This window comes from Nyctereutes procyonoides, unplaced genomic scaffold, assembly GCF_905146905.1.
Source record: "Nyctereutes procyonoides isolate TBG_1078 unplaced genomic scaffold, NYPRO_anot_genome, whole genome shotgun sequence".
NCBI lineage: Eukaryota > Metazoa > Chordata > Mammalia > Carnivora > Canidae > Nyctereutes > Nyctereutes procyonoides.
The window spans coordinates 10,797,318-10,816,322 of record NW_026575051.1 but is presented as its reverse complement, the minus strand read 5'-3'; the positions used below and the strand labels follow the sequence as shown (position 1 = coordinate 10,816,322).

The window sequence follows — 19,005 nt, the reverse complement described above, 5'->3', positions numbered from 1 at the left end:
GTGCCCCATGACCTCATTCAGTTCATTCACAAATGCCTAAAGCACACTTATCCCAGGTATAAGCCTCGGGATTAAGAACTAGTCAATAAAACAAGAGCGATATAATGGAACTATATCTAGCAAAGCGGCCATCAATGACCGTTTTTACTTTAAAAGAAATAATTCCTTAAATACAGATCTACATCTAAGCTTTTTTTCTTTACAAACAATATTAATCACCATAAGATGATTTATGCAAACTTGCCTCCATTGACTCTCCCATGTGAGCTCTTTTAAAGGGGCATCTACTTTGAACTGTTTTCACATTAAACCAGATTACTTAGCACTACATGTTAAAATCTTGTTTTAAGGTAAATATACAAATAAACTACATTCACAACAAAAACTAGTGGTATTTCTTTGACAAAAGTATTTGGCATAGTTGAAGCCTACTTCCTGATATAAACAAGATAATTTCTTCATCCTGCTGGCTTTTTTCAACTGGGTCTCCCAAGAAAAATGCATATTCTGAAGATTAGAATTAATACCCAACTACCACCTCTTGTCCATGTGGGGAAGGGAGGTAATGAGAGAAAAGGACCAGATGAAATGAACCACAAAGCAGGTAGGAAGTGAGGTGGTTTTTGTTGTTGTTTTTGTTGTTGTTGTTGTTTTTGCTGAGGTGTAGCCCTGGGTTCATTGTTGCTTTCTTGGATCTGAGATATATATTTTTATTCCTATTAAGTAAAATAATGTTATGGTCCTTTTAAAATTACTAATAGACTGCCACAGCTCAAACTCATTCAGGGCCTAGTTTTGATGTTTTCAAAGCAAATCACTTACATGTTCTTTTGGCCTCTGAACATGCCACAGCAAATATATACAGCAATTATTTTAAGCCAGTAGTCTAATTTCCTAACATTCCTACTTGTTAAAGCCACCATTGCCCCTTTCTTATAGTATATTATTTAGTTTTACCACAACATTAATGAGTAGTAGAGTAGAGAAAACACAGACTTGGGAGACAGGCCTGAGTCAGATAAGAAGAGTTCAGTCCCCCAACTGCTTTAAACTTGGGTAGGTTACTTAACCCTCAGTTTACTCATTAGTAAAACGTAGGAAACAATACCTATCTATTAAGTTTGGAGTGTTAGATCGCTTAGAAGCACCTCACATCGTACCAGGCAGATAATAGACGTCCAGTATATAATAGCTATTACAGGATGGCAGTAAGAATCTGGTGATGCTCCAGATGCTTGTGTGCTGTATGTACTGTTTAAAAAATAGCTGGAAGGGACCTCGGAGTGTTTCCGAGGTGAGGACAACACTTAGAGTGGCTGCAAAGTCTTATTTACTTACTGAAGTTGATGCGTAGTTCAATTTAGATGAGAAAACACATAACATACTTATTATAATCACCACCATCCATTATGCCAAGCATTTTACATAGTCATTTACAGATGCTATCTTACTTAATCTTCATAACAACCCAATAAAATCGTTACAATTATTACCTCCATTTTACAGGAGAGAAAACCAAGTTACAACAAGCCCACTCAATCACCCCTCCAGTTTCCAGATAAAGCTGAGACAAAAAAGGTGAAACTGATTAGTGTGAGTTCCAGTTAAAAACAGGGACAGCCTAAAGGCTAGGAAGTACTCAAGCTGTCCACATATTAAATGCAGAATACTAAAACCTAAAACCCAGATTTATTTCCCCTTATACATTATCAAAATGTCCTCATTTCTGTAAAGCTTAGAAGTAGAGAGATTGGGGGGACCTGAGTGGCTCATTCAGTTAGCATCCGAGCATCTGACTCTTGATCTTAGCTCAGGTCTTGATCTCCTGGTCGTGAGTTCAAACTCCACACTGGGCTCCATGCTGGGCATGGAGACAACTTGAAAAAAAAAAGTAATAAGGAGATTGACTAGGGGGAAAACCTCTAAAGAATAAAAGATACAAATGTGTATGAAGAAAGGCAAGAAGCATAATACACAGTGCAATCCCTGTGGTCTCAGGGCTGACACCGGTCCTAAGTGGCTCTGGTGGGCAACTGGAAAGTTGAGGCTTTGGCAAGGGGAACCCTCTGGGTCAAGAGAACAACTGGCATGGAGAGGATTTACAGTAGGGCTTCAGGCCAGGCTCTACAGGGCTCAGCAGACTCTGGCTTATTGCTCTCAAACATTTCTTTACTACTAGAGCCAAGCTTATGGCTGACCACCTGCGATCCCCAGGGTTCTCTTTGCAAATCCCTGCTCAATTCCTAATGCTGCCCTCCTTAAATCCTTGCTATTGTTACTCACTCCAGCTATCACTTCTCTGTGTAACTCCTAATCCTCTTTAAAATGATATATTTATACCTCAGCAGCTCAGCGGTATTTAAGGGCAGGTCACGGGCAACTGACCCACATGAAAAAAGCCAATTGAATTTTAGACTCCTTGGCCAGAGGCTAAATCAAGTTATATTTGATTCATTTAGTTAACTTGAGCATGGGTGCCGTACTTTTAGTGACGACTCAGTGTTGCTTAAATATCGATAAACACGAAGAGATAGGGATGACACCATGTTCACACCCAGCCAGTTAAAATGCTCATGGTACAGAGCCATAGGAGCTGCTGGGCTACATGATCTTCAGGGCCTCTCCCAGTTCTAAAATACCATTGCCATTTCCCTTCCACAGCTACCTGCTAACCCAGGCAGGAGGGTTGAATTCCTTAATTCAAAGGAATTAAGGGAGTTCTGTAAAATTTAAGGAGTAACAGCCTGCTTCCCCCTCTCCCTCTGCCTGCCTGCCACTCCCCTGTTTGTGCACTCTCACTCTCTCTGTCAAATAAATACATAAAATCTAATAAAATGAAGGAACAACAGCTCACATTCATTCAGCACTGACTGCTGAGCACTTTGCTCAGTTACTCAATAAATTTGAATTTTTGTGTGTGCCAAGTACTGTGTTGGACACTGGGCATTCAGTGTATATGGTGAAGTCCTCTCCTCAGGGATCTTAGACTCTGGTGGAGAAGACAGAATAAGAGGAGAAAGAATAAGATTCAATTACGCTTTATGAAGCAAATAGAAGTGTCAGAATTACTTGAGTTGTGGTTGGGAAATTTCTCTCTGAGGAGGGAAGAGTGTCAAGAAGACAGCCATGTGAAGCCACTGGGAAAGAACAACCGAAGCAGCAGGAACAATAATGGTGAGGGCCCCATGAGTTTGGTGTGTCCGGGTACGAGGGCAGAGGAACGTGAAGAGTAGGCAAAGGCTAGATTGGGTAATGCATCATGACTGTGGAAAGGAGCATGGATTTAAATTCTGGATGTGAATTGGAAGCCAAAGGAAGGTTTGGAGCAGGAGAGTGACAGATCAGATTTATGCTTTACAACACACTACTCTGGCTGCTGGGTATGGACTGTATGTAAAAGGGGGCAGAAACACCCATTAGGACCTACTGCAGGGGACCAGGTGTGAGCATATGGCCTGGACAAGAGATGCAGTCATGGGCAATGATGAGAATTGGTTGGACTCAGAATATAGTTTGGAGGTGGAACTGATGCAATGGCCTACTGGTAGGTTGAAGTGAGATCTAAGAGAAGAGTGAAGAATGTCTCCTAGTTTTTGGCCTAAGCAACTAGATACATGGTAATGCTATTACTGAGGTGGAAAAGGCTTGAGAAAAAAAAAAAAAGGAAAAGGCTTGAGGAGGGATCTAAGGAGGAAATCAGGAGTCTGGTTTTGGCTTTGCCACATTTGCAATGAGTATAGAGTCTGATAGGCAACTGGGTTCATAAATCTGGCATTCTAAGGAGAAGTTCGGGCTGAAGTTAAATATTTGGAAGCTATCAGCCTACCAATGGTATGTAAAGTAGGGGTGAGTGAGCTCACCTGGGGGGCAATATGGGAAGGTGAGAAGTGTACCAGTGACAAGCCTGGGTGCCTCAAGCATGAAGAGATTTGTTCAACAGGAGGAGGTGCTGAAAAGGAGATGAGCAGTCAGTGAGGTTAGAGTGAAGTCAGAAGAATGTGGGTTCTTGAAACCTGGAGTGTTTGAGGAAAGAACTCATTGGTGGGACTGGGATAAATCTGTTGGCAGATTAAGAAAAGTGGGTCATTGGTGACCACCTCTCCGTGCAGTGACAAGGATGAGCATCCAACTGGAGTAAGCTGAGTGAATAAGAGGATGCAAAACAGTTTTGAGAATGTTCAGTTATCCATTGCTACCTTAAAACACCCAACACTTAGTAGCTTCAGTGACACTTTGCACACAAATTGCAGCTCCGTCACAGTTCTGTGGAGACAACACTCCATTTGGTATCAGCTGCAGTAGCCAGAACACGGGGGCTGGAGGTATCTGCAGAGTCACTCATCTGACACTCTCGGTGATTGAGGCTGGCTGCTAGCCAGAACCCCCGCAGGTGCTCTTGCCTTCCCACAATACAATGCTAGGCTCCTAGGGCAAGTTCTGAGAGAGAGCCAGGCGGAAGCCCTATCACCTTTGATGGCTGAGCCTTGCAAGTGACTTTTGCCTATTCTCTTCAATGAGTAGGCACAAAGTTCCATCCAGGTTGAAGAGAAGGAGAAATAGATTCTTCCCCTTGATGGGAGGAATGAGTGAGGCCCAGTCTGTTGCTGTGCCGTTTTTGGAAAATAATGTCTTCCACAAAGTGTTTTGTTATAAGAGGAACGAATATTAAGACTGCAGCTGGAAGAGCCAATAGGTTGCAGTTGGTGCACAATGCCTAGGGCCTGCAGGATTTTAAATTTCTTTTAAATGTCTAATTTCATTCAAAATCAGAAGAAATAATAAAAAAGAACAGTCCAGGCTGGATTATGTTCATCTGCAGACCAATGAGTAATAAAATATTCTTAATTTTTATTTATTTAACATTTATTTACTTAATATTTCTCTTATAACCCATGAAGACAAAAGTATATGAGTGTATGGGCCCATTGGAAGGATCCCATAATGGGATCCTGAATGTAGAGTTAAGGAAGGACTTTTGTTTCATTTTAATAAAGGTGATATTAAGGCGGTCCGCAGGCAGGAATGATCCAATAGAGGATGATAAACCGAGGATGCAGAAGAGAAAGGGAATAATTTTGAGATTGAAGTGCTTGGGTAGCTAGAGAAAGAGGAGACCTAGCAGAGCAGCGGACAGGTGGAGAAGGAAAGAGACACTGCCTCCATTGACCCAGGAAGGGGGCAGAGAACGTGGGCGGTGCAGAGACATCTCCCGTGAAGATGAAGTGGTCATCTGATGCACCCGTTTCTCTGTGAAGCAAAGTTTGTGACAAAGCCAACCGCTGAACATGGGAGTGCATGGAAGGTTTGAGGGCAGGCGGCTTGTGGAAAAGTAATCTCAGGAGGAGCAGAGTGACATTAGCAGGCAGGAGCATGTAATACTGTTGCCTCCTGGGTGCAGGTGAGCTGTTAGTGACTGGTTAGTGACTTTTAGCCAGGGTCAGGTGTTACCAACTGAGTAGTTAGAGGGAGAGAGGGGCACAAAGGTCAAGGTTATGGCAGAGTGCTGGGGTGCGGATAAGAAGGAAAGCAAGTGAAATGATACATTAAAAAACAGATGAGGGCAGCCCCGGTGGCGTAGCAGTTTAGCGCCGCCTGCAGCCCAGGGTGTGATCCTGGAGACCGGGGATCGAGTTCCGCGTAGAGCTCCCTGCATGGAGCCTGCTTCTCCCTCTGCCTGTGTCTCTGCCCCCTGCCCCCCACTCTCTCTCTCTCTCTCTGTGTCTCTATGAATAGATAAATAAAATTCAAAAAAAAATAACAAATGAGCAGGTTGCAGGTCTCAGGCTGGTGCACTAGTGGGTGAAGGTGTTAGGGAGTGAGCTGGAAATGAATATTTCAGAGGTGGTTTAGAAATGTGTGATTGCAAGACCTGCAGTGGTGGTGCCCAAACTTCAGCATACATTGGAAGTGTGCGGAGGACTTGTTCAAACACATTGCTATGCCCATCCCCAGGGTTTTTGGTTCATCAGGAGAGGTGGGGCCTGAGACTTGGCATTTCTAACAAGCTCCCAGATGCCATAGCTGCTAGTCCAAGAGGCCACAGTGAATGGGACGCCAGGGTTGGGTGGAAGAAAAGTTCTCTGGAACAAAGGAGGTTGGGAACCTCCAAAGGCGGAGTGTGGGATAGATCCGCTCTCCACCTGGCTGTGGAAGTTACCAAGCTGGTGCTCTGAGAGAGAGTGGTGAAGCCACCAGTGAATGATGGCAAATGGATTGAGTTAGAAATGGCTTCAAAGGGACTAGCATTTTTGAGGCAGAAAAGAGAAAAAGTGGAGGCAACAATTAGGAGCAGAGAAGTAACTGGCCCTACTCTCTTGACCCCTACAGATGTGGGAGAAAAAATCCATGAGTGCTTGAATGGATGACAGAAGGTGGGGTTCCTACTTCAGGAATGGCAAGAACTTAGAACTTCAAGAGATTAGGGATGTATGGTGGCAGGGGGATATGTGAGAGCAGGGGTCAGGCCTGGAGGCTTATACAACACTTGAACGTAGAGCCAACAGAAGACAGGCAGTGTTACCTGAGATTGTAAGATTCACTGGAACAGTTGCTCCTAAAACCTAGAAAAGTGTATCAGATTGGTTTCATTTTTTTTAAAGATTTTATTTATTTATTCATGAGAGACAGAGAGAGGCAGAGACCTAGGCAGCAGGAGAAGCTTGAAGCGGTACTCAATCCCAGGACCCAGGATCACAACCTAAGCCGAAGGCAGATGCTCATCCTCTGAGCCACCCAGGTGTCCCTTGAAGATATCATTTTAATATTACCTTAAAATAAGCACAAATATATCATTGATTAAAAAATAAATTTGCAGGGCATTCAGTGTAAAAAAGCAAAAGCCTCAGAGAGTTCAAGCCACTCGCCCAAATCCTTCTCAAGTATTCATGCTTAGGAGAGAAAGTAGCCACAGCCCTGTCTCTCGGTCTTGGGTGAAGAGTGTTGGAGGGAAGCATTTGTACTTTAAATTGGAAAATGGAACATTTCCAAGACTCAAGGGTGTGACTTGCTGGGCCTAAGTCACATCATAGATTCTGCTGATTCTCGTTGGACCAGGTGGAGGAGTGAGGCCCAGATCGCCAGCGGCTTCTATTTGTTGGGCTAGGAGTTGGTCTTGCTCCCTCTCTGGACTTTGGAGTCTGTGTCTCCAGCATGGTGTCCAACTAAAGGACTAGGGGGCATGTGTGAGATAGTAGCGTGTCAGTTTCCTGCCCCTCCCCTTCAGGATCTGCTGGGGAGGCTTAGTTGCATGGTTGTCGAGACTGAAGGGGAGGGGTGAGGCTGGGGGAGCTTAGCTGACTGGAGGTCAGACCTTCCAGAGGAATCTTCTAATGATCTTAGGGCGCTTAGCTGGCCTGGTCCCTCCCCCCACCCCCCTGCCACCTGCCCCCTACCCTGCCTGTCCTGTTCAGTTGCCAGGAGATGGTGAGGAGGCTGGCTAAGTAGAGGGGAGGCAGGAAGTGACTGCAGGCCTAAGGCATCATCCACAGCAGCCCAGAGGAGGCGCGGACCCTTGCTCCTTGACATTGCTCCAGGCCAGGATGGGGCAGCAGTTCAGCTGGGAGGAGGCGGAGGCGGCCGGCGAGATGGACGTGGCTGAGCTCCAGGAGTGGTACAAGAAGTTCGTGGTGGAGTGCCCCAGCGGCTCTCTCTTCATGCACGAGTTTAAGCGTTTCTTCAAGGTCACGGGCAATGAGGAGGCCACCCAGTATGTAGAGGGCATGTTCCGAGCCTTCGACAAGAATGGGGTAAGGAGGCGCTTAGAAGGGAGGACGCCTGGCTAGTCTTGCTGGCTCATTCCCTATGGAGCTGAAGGAGCATCACTGGTGGGAGGGAGCCCCCAGTCCCTGGTCCTCTGGCTCTTTTCTCTCCATTCCCTGCTCACCTTTTCTCTCTCTTTCCCCCAGACTCCTCTCTTTCCATTATTCTGTCCCTTCCCATCTTTCCTTCCCTCCTCTCTGTCTCACCCTCTCTCCCCGTCTCCCTGCTCTTCCTGAACACCTAGTCTTCCCCTGCTGAGAGCCAAAAGTAGGCTGGGCAGAAGGGCAAACAGGTCAATCCTCAATTTGTGTATTTTTGGCCAAGGCTCTACAGCCTCGGGACTCAGCTTTTCATACCTTCTAGAGCCCCTGTCACTTTAAAGATCAGGAGCTAAAGAGCTGTCCCAAAGGGATGAACTATCTTGGCCTAGACCCTGAGCTCTGCCTCATTGGGGGCCTTGGAATTAAGACCAATCAGGTCTTCCCACCCAGCATCTTGGGGCAGCTGGAGGGGGCCTCCTGTGCTGATGCGGGCACGGGATGGACTATGCAAAACTCCCTTCCATGTCTTCAAGCCCTGGAAGATCTTGTGAAATCATATACCCATGGGGTTTCTTTAAGCCCCCCAATGGCTCCTGCAGCTGAGAAGATACTATGTTTTTGTATGTACGCACCTGGAAACTGAATTTAGAAATGGAAACCCCTTCATTATGTAAGGTCATCCATCCAGTGCCTCCAAGGTCCTTTAAATCATTAAAATTGCCTCAAGTAACTATTTCGGCCCCCCAAAATTGAGGGAAGGGTGTTGGATATAGATAACTGATCTGGAGAAAGCCTCTATACTCCACTTCTCCAGGTGTGGAGTGGCAAGCTTCACTCTCCAGGCTGAATCAGTGCTCTTCAGGTCTGACCTTGTCCAGGGACCATTAGCGCACATCTCCTCCGCACCTTTGTGGGGGGTGGGATGGGAGGGTGGGCTCAGAGTCCTCAGGGCACCAGAAACCTCTAAGGATGACCCCTGTGAACTCCCTCGCAGGGCACAGAGTGAGCCTTCAGACTTTGCCAAGCTCCTCCTCTGCTCCCTCCCCTCTAAGCCCACCATAGCCCACTTAATTATCCAAATTAAGTGACAAAACAACCAGAACAAAAAGAAGTGAACTGATTTACCCAAGATCATATACAGAAGGGTCCTGACTCCCAGACAAGCGTACCTGCTTAGAAGGCAGTTTGGTTTGGGTTTTGTTGGTTTGGGTTTTTGTGGTTTTTTTTGTTTTTTTTTTTTTTTAGAAAGAGAAAATGTTTTGTTTTTTTAAGATTTTATTTATTTATTCATGAGAGAGACACACAGAGAGAGAGGCAGAGACAAGGGCAGAGGGAGAAGCAGGCTCCATGCAGGGAGCCCAATGTGGGACTCCATCCCAGGATCCTGGGATTACGACCTGAGCCGAAGGCAGACGCTTAACCACTAAACCACCCAGGCGTCTGGAGAAATGATTAAAAAAAAAAAAAAAAGGTCAAATGTGACGAGACTTACTATTATAAATATATCAATCTTCCCATATTCATCTAAAAATTCAGTACAGTGGGGCACCTGAGTGGTTCAGTCAGTTAAGTGTCTGCCTTTGGCTCAGACCATTGATCCCAGGGTCCTGGGATTGAGTCCCTTGTTGAGCTCTCTGCTCAGTGGGGAGTCTGCTTCTCCCTCTCCTGCTTCTCCCCCTGCTTGTGCATGCGCATGCTCTCTCTTGCTCTGTCTCTGTCAAATAAGTAAATAAAATCTTTTTAAAAAATAAATTAAAAATTTAAAAATGAAAACTCAGTATGATAACAATTCAAGATCCAAAAGGGACTGATTGTCAAGCTTGTGGGCATAATATAGCTGTACCTCTTATACCTCATCTCTTCTTAAAAATTAGCACAAGATAAACATCGATTACTTTTTTCTTTTTCTTATAGCTTTTATCTTGATAGGAATTTAAGTTTATACCAAGTTGAAAGAATAGTATAAGTGACTCTTATGTACAGTTTATCCTTTCTCCAGTTGTTCACATTTTACCCCATTTGCTTTATCACTGTGTGTCCCTCTCTTTTAGAGAAAGTTGGAGACATCATGCCCTTTTACCACACATTTCAGTGTGCTTTTCCTAAGAACAAGGACATTCTCTTAAATAACCTAATACAGAGATCAAAATCAGAAAATTCAGGGACTCTTGGGTGGCTCAGTTGATCAAGCACCCAACTTGGTTTCGGTTCAGGTCATGATCCCAGGGTCAAGAGATCGAGCCCTGTGTCAGGCTCCATGCTGGACATGGAGTCAGCTCCCCTCCATGTGTGTGCCCGTGCTCTCCTCTTAAAAGATTGCCTGCTTTCTTTTTTTTCTTTTTTTAGTCTAATCACATTGCATTTACTTGTCCTATCTTTTCAGTCTTTAATTCTGAATCTTTATTTTTTAAATTTATTCATGAGAGAGACAGAGAGGCAGAGACACAGGGAGAGGGAGAAGCAGGCTCTCTGCAGGGAGCCTGACGTGGGACTCGATCCCGGGACTCCAGGATCATGACCTGAGCCAAAGGTAGACTCTCAACTGCTGAGCCACCCAGGCATCCCTTTAACTCAGAATCTTTAGTCTCAGCTTTTCTTTGTCTTTTTGACCCTGACATTTTTGAAGATTGCAAGGCAATTAATTTTGTAGAATGTCTCACAATTTGGGTTTTTTCAGTGTAGTTTTGTGATTAGCTTCAGGTTTTCCATTTCTGGCGTTGATGTCCCAGACATGATGTCATGTGCCTTCTCAGGGCTTCCTGTCAGGGGCACGTGATGTTGGTCTGTCCCATTGCTGGGTGGTTAACTTCTGTCATTTGGTTGCATGGTGTCTGCCAGGTTTCCCCACTATAGAGTTATCATTTTTCCTTTATAATTAACAAGCATCTTATAGGGAGATACTTTGAGACTAAATAAATATTCTGTGACTCCACAGATTTTCCTCTGCTAGGCTTGGCATCCATTGATAATTTTCTAATTCTACCATCAGTTCCTTGTTTATTCATTGGAATCCTACAATGAAGAAAGAGCTTTCCTACACGTGTGTTAAGCTCCTCTATCAGGAACTTTCTTCTTTTCTTTCACCACATAGTCTCTGTCTCCAAACCCATACTCATTTCCCTCCCTGCATTGGCACCATCTTTCCATGAGTGAGTCTCATTTCTGGGCAATTGGGCTGAACATTGTGAGGCAAATAAGATCAAGAGTTCATAGACCTAGCTCACATGTCAATTCTGGGGGGGCTGGGGTGGAAATGGGGGGTTTGGAGGAGGCAAGGAGGTCAGCGCCTGCCTCTGAAAGTTCCTCTTTCTCGTAACACCCTTCTCTCCAGCAGTTGGCCTTTGACTCACTGGGATGGAAGAAAGGAGAGGGAGAAATCAAATGTCGTCTGGGATCCTTATGTAACCTGCTGTAGGGTCAGGGTTGGGGTGCATATGCAGCCAGTTCTGGGAGAAGTGGGGCAGATAATCCCACAGAGCAGCTCACACGCCTGTCACTTCTGCTCCTGTTCTCGAGTCGACGGGCATTTCCATCATCTTCCCATTGCCTCTGTGAGTAATTGAAGCTGACGAGGGCTGAAGGCCTAGCACAGGGGATGAGATTAGTCCCAGCTCGGAGCTTTCCAGGACTCGTGAAGGATGAAGCAACCTTACAGGTGAGGTCACTCCTCAGGAAGGGCTGCTCTACAGTGTGCCTCACGGGAGCCAAGGGCTCTTTGTGGTACCCTCAGGCACAGGGAGGATGTTGTGAGAACAGAATGTTCTAGACATAGAATGTGGGAGAATCTATAGATCTGGAGGGTAAGGATTTGTTGGTGGTTTTGTTTTTTTTGTTCTTCTCTCCGTGGTGCTAGATACAGAGGCTCATTTTTCAGACAGTAATAGACCTTGAGGGGAGAAGGAAAGTTCTCCAACTTGAACTAGAGAAGACTTATAGCTTGAAAGGCTCTGCCACTTCCTAGGTGGGTTTTCCTTGGGCAACCTATTTAACCTTTGAGCCTCAGCTTCCTCATCCATAAAGTGGGTATAACAAACCTGAGGGAGTTGACAAATGTGATATAGATGGTGCCTACCAGCCATTTTGGATACATTTTTCTACTCTTATTTTATTTCATTTTATTTTATTTTGTCTTTTTGTTTTTTTAAAGATTTATTTATTCATGAGAGACACAGAGAGAGGCAGAGACACAGGCAGAGGGAGAAGCAGGCTCCCTGCAGGGAGCCCTATGTGGGACTCGATCCCGGGTCTCCAGGATCACACCCTGGGCCAAAGGCAGGCGCTAAACTGCTGAGCCACCCGGGCTGCCTTCTACTCTTATTTTAAAAGAAGCATAAGATTGATTTTTAGTAACCTTAATAAATAATGACTAATGAAAATAGCCTTTTAAAGAACGAACAACCAGTCATCACGTTGTATACCTTAAACTCACATAATGTTCTTTAAAAGGCTAGTCTGCAATTATATCTCAATAAAGCTTGGTGAGGGTGGTTGGAAACAAGCCAAATAACCTTCAGTGAGTGAGTAGAACAACGAGGACCATGCAGTGGAGGACCACTCAGCAATAGCAGGGCAGGACGTGTTGATACACTCAGACTTGGATGGGTCTCCAGGGCATTGTGCTGAGTGAAACCAACCAATCTGACAGCTACATACTGCGTGATCCCATTTGCATACCATTCTCCAGGTGAACATACTGGAGTATTGTGCTGGAGAAGAGATCAGTGGCTGTCAAGAGTTATGGTCAGAAGAAGGATATGACTATTTACACAAGAGAATGTTCTTTTTTTTTTTTACAAGAGAATGTTCTTGTGTTGATAGTTACTCTTCTCTACACATATGGCCAAATCTCACAGAACTATAGAATTACAAATAGTACATTAAAGACTAGGGGAAGGGGCAGCCCGGTGCTCAGCAGTTTAGTGCTGCCCTTAGCCCAGGGCCTGATCCTGGAGACCCGGGATCGAGTCCCATGTCAGGCTCCCTGCGTGGAGCCTGCTTCTCCCTCTGCCTGTGTCTCTGCCTCTCTCTCTCTGTGTGTGTCATGAATAAAAATTAAAAAAAAAAAGACTAGGGGAGGGACGCCTGGGTGGCTCAGCAGTTAAGTGTCTGCCTTCAGCTCAATGCGTGATCCTGGTGTCCCATGATCAAGTCCCGCATCAGGCTCCCTGCATGGAGCCTGCTTCTCCCTCTGCCTATGTCTCTGTCTCTCTCTCTCTCTCTCTCTGTCTCTCATGAATAAATAAATAAAATCTTAAAAAAAAAAAGACTAGGGCAGCCCCGGTGGCGCAGTGGTTTAGTGCTGCCTGCAGCCCGGGGTATGATCCTGGAGACCCGGGATCGAGTCCCACGTCGGGCTCCCTGCATGGAGCCTGCTTCTCTCTCTGCCTGTGTCTCTGCCTCTCTTTCGCTCTCTCTGAATAAATAAATAAATAAATCTTTAAAAAAAAAAAGACTAGAGGAAAAAACAAAACAACCATTGCTAAGAACCTGCCTTAAAAAAATTACCAGAGATACAAAAAAATATCGATACACAAAGATGTTCATTGTGTAGTATAAAATATTAAAACTGTGTTCAGCAAGGACTGCAGAATACCCCTCAAAAAATAAAAGGTATGATTTCAAGTAGTTTTATTTTTTATTTTATTTTTTTAAAGATTTTATTTATTCATAGAGACACAGATTGAGAGAGAGAGAGGCAGAGACACAGGCAGAGGGTGAAGCAGGCTTGTCTTGTTTCCTTCTTGGTTTTTCCATAGGCTTTTTCTATTTACCTCATTTTGTGTCATATTCTGTTGCTCACACCTTGTTCACTCAAGCACCCCATGATCCGGGTGTGGGGCTCCCAAGCATATGACCCAGTGGAACAGAGGTGCTCTAGGCCAGCAGTGTCATTTCCCACTACAAAGCCCTGTGCATGCCAGCCATCCTGAGGGAGCAATGACTCAGGTTCTGGCTTCAGAGCCTTGAGGTCCCCACCCTCACAAGACAGGAGTGCCTATAGGTGGGAATGCTGGGTGAAGCTCAGCCTGATTAGCCCCCTGTAGGCACCATGGCTGCCAGCCTCTCACCTCCAACTTGGTGTAGAAGAACAAGAAGTGAATGTTCCCTCTCCCTCTGGTTTATTGCTTTTGGAATCACTGTCACATTTTTTAAAAAAAGATTTTATTAAAAAAAAAAGATTTTATTTATTCATGAGACACAGAGAGGCAGAGACAGGCAGAGGGAGAAGCAGGCTCCATGCAGGGATCCCGATGCAGGACTTGATCTCCGGACCCCAGGATCACGACCTGAGCTGAAGGCAGATGCTCAACCACTGAACCACCCAGACGTCCCTCATTGTCACATTCTTATTAAGAGTTTTGGTTACCTGGTCGGAGTCACCCCACAGAGGTGGACTCTGTCTCCTTCTCCCTCTGGGCGGTTAACCCCTAGGTTCCATCTCCCCTACCCCTTCCTGGGTGGGGGTGGAGGAGGCCTGTCCTTCAGGGAGGCTAATGTTAACCAGGGCCTAGATGTGAGGGAGCCAGAGCCCCTGCCTGCCTGCCTTCCTCGGGCTCAGAGTGAGTGAAAGGATAAAGGACATTTTTAGGGTGAGCACTGCTTTCTAATCTTCCAGAACTGCCTGTATCCCAAATTCAAATTAAACCAATCATTTATTCATTGATTCATAAATATTTATGAGACCCTGACTCTGCACAGAGGTGGCGCTGGGCTGAGGACAAAGGAGAGACAAAGGCAAAGCAAACCCCTCTTTTCTCCAGGAGTATATAATACAGCTGGACAAAGAGACATACATGCGAAACAGCTAAGTGACACCAGAGTAAGACCCAGACTGTGCAGAATAGAGTACAGGTGCTGGAATGCTAGAAGAGTGAGCGAGAGACCGCTGTAGCTGAAGGGGTGGGAGAAGGAAGGCTTCCTGGAGGAGGGGCCCCTTGAGTTAGTCCTGGAAGGTCGGGTAGGATTGGGTGATTCCAGACCAGGCAACGGTGCTAGGGTGAGGAACAGCCATGAGCAAAGCCAGAGAGGCCACGAGGATGGCCAGGCCCAAAGCCCTGAGTTCTTAGGGATGGATGGCCCAGAATCAGGCCCATAGCTCTGCTCCAGGGAAGGCGGGAGGGGCCTCACAGCTGCCGCTCCCCTCCTACAGGACAACACCATTGACTTCCTGGAGTATGTGGCAGCCCTGAACCTTGTGCTGAGGGGCACACTGGAGCACAAGCTCAAGTGGACCTTTAAGATCTATGACAAGGACCGCAATGGCTGCATCGACCGACTGGAACTGCTTGACATTGTGGAGGTGAGTGGCTGCCCCTGGCCCCTGGAGTGGGGACCCCTGGGGCTGTAAGGGGCAGCACTGGAATCATTCAGAGGGTGCTTTCTGACCACAGTCAGAATTAAGCTAGAGATCAATTACAAAATGATAGAGGCACCTGGATGGCTCAGTAGGTTGAGCATCTGCCTGTAGCTCAGGTCATGATCCCGGGGTCCTGGGTCGAGTCCCGCATCAATCTCACTGCAGGGAGTCTGCTTCTCCCTCTGCTCATTCTCTCTCTCTCCCTCTCTCCCTCCCTCCCTCTCTCTCTCTCTCTCTCAAATAAGCAAATAAAATATTTTTTTAAAGATATCTAAAAGAGGGCAGCCCAGGTGGCTCAGCGGTTTAGCACCGCCTTCAGCCCAGGGCCTGATCCTGGAGACCGGGGATTGAGTCCCACATCGGGCTCCCTGCAGGGAGCCTACTTCTCCCTCTGCCTGTGTCTCTGCCTCTCTCTCTCTGTGTCTCTTATGTATAAATAAATAAAATCTTAAAAAAAAAAGATATCTAAAAGATCCCCATCTGTTTGGAAATAAGGCAATACACTCCCAAAATATTCCAGAAATCGTACAAATTATATCACACACATACACGCGCCAAGTGTTTTGAACTGAGTAATACTACAGATGTAACGTAACCAAACTGGGGACTGTAACCAAGGCTGGGCTTACAGAGGCTTTCTGTAGCCTTAGAGTGCATGTGCTGGAAGTGAGAGGCAGGAAATAAATGATTATAGAAGTCATCTCAAGAAATTAGAAAAATGAAGAGTAAATTAAACCCAGAGAATAGAAGAAGGGAAATAAATACTATAAGGCAGAAACTAATGAAATAGAAAAACAAGCACACGGAGAAGAGAAGTCAACAAAACCAAGACCTGGTTCTTTGAAGGACTAACCAGGCTGATAGATGATTAGCAAGAATAAACAAGGAGGAAAAAGTCCTGCCAACTGACTTCTGACCCCTGACCTGGGTCAGCCTGTTCCTCCCTAGAACTGTGCTCTCAGGTGGCGGTGGTCCATCCATGACACAGATATAGAAGTGGCCTCAGGGCAGTTCTGTGGCTTGCCCAAGCTCATCCATCCCAGGAACGTGTTGGGGCTGGCCGTGGTCGGTGGGGCCCACCGTGTCCCAGACTCTGTGCTGGGCAAGGAGGCCCTGGGGGCCACAAGATTGTGGCTGCAGCTTGGTTCCTTCCCTCAGGCGATCTACAAGCTGAAGAAAGCCTGCAGGGTGGAGATGGAGTCTGAGCAGCAAGGACAACTGCTCACACCTGAGGAGGTGGTGGACAGGATCTTCCTTCTGGTGGATGAGAACGGAGATGGTAATGGGGGAGCGGAGATAGGGGACTGCCCACTCCACAGCACCCCCACTTTCTGGCCGTGTGACCCTGGGCAAGGCCCTCCACCTGCCAGCAACTGTCATCCTCAGCTGTGAGCTGGGTACAGAGAGGAGGACATAAAATAACAGGGGTGTCCCTGGCACAGGATGTCCCTAAGAGCGATTTAAACTCCTACTGGAGCTGCTGATGGAGGCCAGGCAGGCACAGTGAAAGAGTAGGGGCTTTTGAGTCAGGCAAACCATTTCACCACTCAGCCTGGACTCAGTTTTCTTATCTGGAAAATGGGGATAATAATGATTTCAAGGAATAAATGGGGCGATATATTTGAGAGATGGGCATAGGGGAGGCCCCCATTAAGGCTACTGAGGCTCTCCTCCCTGTAGCTTGATGCACCAGCCCCAAGGCTGTGGAGGGAGGGAGCAAGCTGGGAACACTCCCAGAAGAGCCCTCAGGAACATTTGTAAGGTACCCCTGGACCAAAGTGAACTTAAATTCATTTGCAAAGCAAGTCCCTTAAACCCTGGAAGGTTCCAGGAGACTTCTGGAGAATGGGAGAATTGACAAGCCCCAGGCTTAGGCCCTGAGACTGCAGGCTCATTTGTATAAGAGGTGTAGGCTAGCATTAGAGGATGCCCCCGCTAGGAGAGGCCTCTCCTCTTGCCCCCACCCCATTTCTTCCATGCTCCCACACTATTTCCCACCCCTTGCTCAGGTCAGCTCTCCCTGAATGAATTCATTGAAGGCGCCCGCCGCGACAAGTGGGTGATGAAGATGCTGCAGATGGATGTGAATCCCGGTGGCTGGATCTCCCAGCAGAGGCGGAGAAGTGCCATGTTCTGAGGAGTCTGGACTAGTCCACAGGCCCCTCCAAGACTCCATACTCGCCAGGTTTCCAGAATAGTGAGAGGGTGCCAGGCCCAGCCTGCTGATGCTCACTCTCATCTGGCACCCACTATGAAAGGGGTTGGGGCCGAGGGGGGTGGATAGGGGTTTTAGTCTGAAGTGACCAGCAAGACACAGTCCCCTGGGAGGAGTTACTGGCGTGGTGAAGGGAAATGGCTTCTCTCCTGCCAGAGGCTTCTGGGGAAAAAATGCTTTGGCTGGGTGGTTGTGGGGCGTCCACAATTTCCTGCATGGTTCATAGCTGGAAGCAGGGGAAGACCGAGAGATGGAGGGGTCCCACAGATCAAACCGGCAATGAGACTGCCCACACAGTGTGAGGCAGCCTGCTAGAAGGCAGGGGGCTAGAAGTCTGTCCGCAAGGGAAAATTGCAGCTAGTAAGGCTCCCGTCTTCCCGGCTGTGCTTAAAGGAGCTGTTTCAGCTCTGCCCTGGTGCTGCTCCCCCAGCCCCTGCTGCCAGCCTACACCCTGACACCACCTCCTCCCCACCTTCCTACCCCTCCACACCGGCCTTTCCAACCCCCACCCCATGGACCTGCCTGCCGGGATTCCCAGCCACAAGCGGGATTCCCAGCCACAAGCCGGTTGAGTCTCCCTGAAGGACAGGGAGACCTTTCTCTGTCTCTGGGGAGAACTTGTTCTAGGCCAGGCTTTGCCTCCAGCTGGTATGGGACCCAAGATGGCCCTTTCTCTCTCTCCCTAACCTCAATGATCTTACCTGCACAGTGAGCAAGTTGGACAAAACAGGCAGTTTTCTGATTATTATGTTTAAATGTGGAATTACTTTGTCATACAAACTTTGTGTGCAACCTCAATGTACAAACTAGATTTCAAATAAAGGGAGTCATTCTGGCTGAAGTTGGCGGGGGTAGGGGGTGGGGTGAGGAACTCAGAACAGGAACTCATTTGAATAGATATGTTTTTATGTTGATGGATGAAAAATAAAACTCACCTACTGAACTGCAGTTTCACAGGCATGATATTAATGTATAAAGTTTCCTTCAGAAATAAATTTTAGGGGTGCACCCAAGTGGCTCACTGGTTGAGCGTCAGCGTTCGGCTCAGGTCATTATCCCAGGGTCCTGGGATCAAGCCACATGTTAAGCTCCCTGCTCAGTGAGGAGCCTGCTTCTGTCTTTCCCTCCGACCTTCCTCCCTGTTTATGCTCACTTGCTCTCTAAAATAAATTAAATCTTGAAAAAGAATTTTTAAAACAAATCTTAGGTAAAAAACAGTTGATTAAAAAATAATTAACCCAGGTGGGACATAGATCTGTCCCCAAGTCATGAAGGTGGTATGTGCCTTGACTTTGGGGAAATGTCCTAATTTTGTTCAAATACCCTCCCACCTCCCACCTTCAGGATTTCCCAAGAGGCAGCCACCAAGAGAAGGAGCAGAAATGTCAACCATGTTTTTCCCTGGCTGCTCCTGGCACTGACCTCCACCTTCCCACCATGTCTGTGCTCAGGCCCTGACTGCCTTGCTGGTCTAGGGTGGTCCCGGTGATGGGTAGGACCCTCTTGTCCCCACCCCACCCCTTGGGGTGAGGAAGGGGCTCTTTGCCAGCTGAGGCTTCATTCCTCTTGCCCCTTGTTTTCTCTCTCCTACCCTTAGATTTTTATTCACTCCTTGTACTTCCCCACACCCAGCC

General features: G+C 46.8%; 1 protein-coding gene across 1 annotated transcript; it reads left to right on the top strand.

Annotated features, from left to right (window-relative positions):
* The first annotated feature begins 6,609 nt into the window (after positions 1-6,609).
* On the top strand, positions 6,610-18,399 carry GUCA1B (guanylate cyclase activator 1B). Its single transcript, XM_055330744.1, has 4 exons — positions 6,610-7,745; positions 14,950-15,099; positions 16,315-16,435; positions 17,166-18,399. Exons 1-4 carry the CDS (start codon positions 7,539-7,541, stop codon positions 17,291-17,293), a joined length of 606 nt encoding a protein of 201 aa, XP_055186719.1. The 5' UTR covers positions 6,610-7,538; the 3' UTR covers positions 17,294-18,399.
* The last annotated feature ends 606 nt before the right edge of the window (positions 18,400-19,005 follow it).

What these genes read in the sequence shown, in the direction of transcription:
- GUCA1B (XM_055330744.1), top strand. Translation starts at nt 7,539, where the DNA reads ATGGGGCAGCAGTTCAGCTGGGAGGAGGCGGAGGCGGCCGGCGAGATG. An exon ending in GAGCCTTCGACAAGAATGGG is followed by an intron (nt 7,746 to 14,949) that starts GTAAGGAGGCGC and finishes CCCCTCCTACAG; the next exon opens with GACAACACCATTGACTTCCT. An exon ending in GGTGGATGAGAACGGAGATG is followed by an intron (nt 16,436 to 17,165) that starts GTAATGGGGGAG and finishes CCCCTTGCTCAG; the next exon opens with GTCAGCTCTCCCTGAATGAA.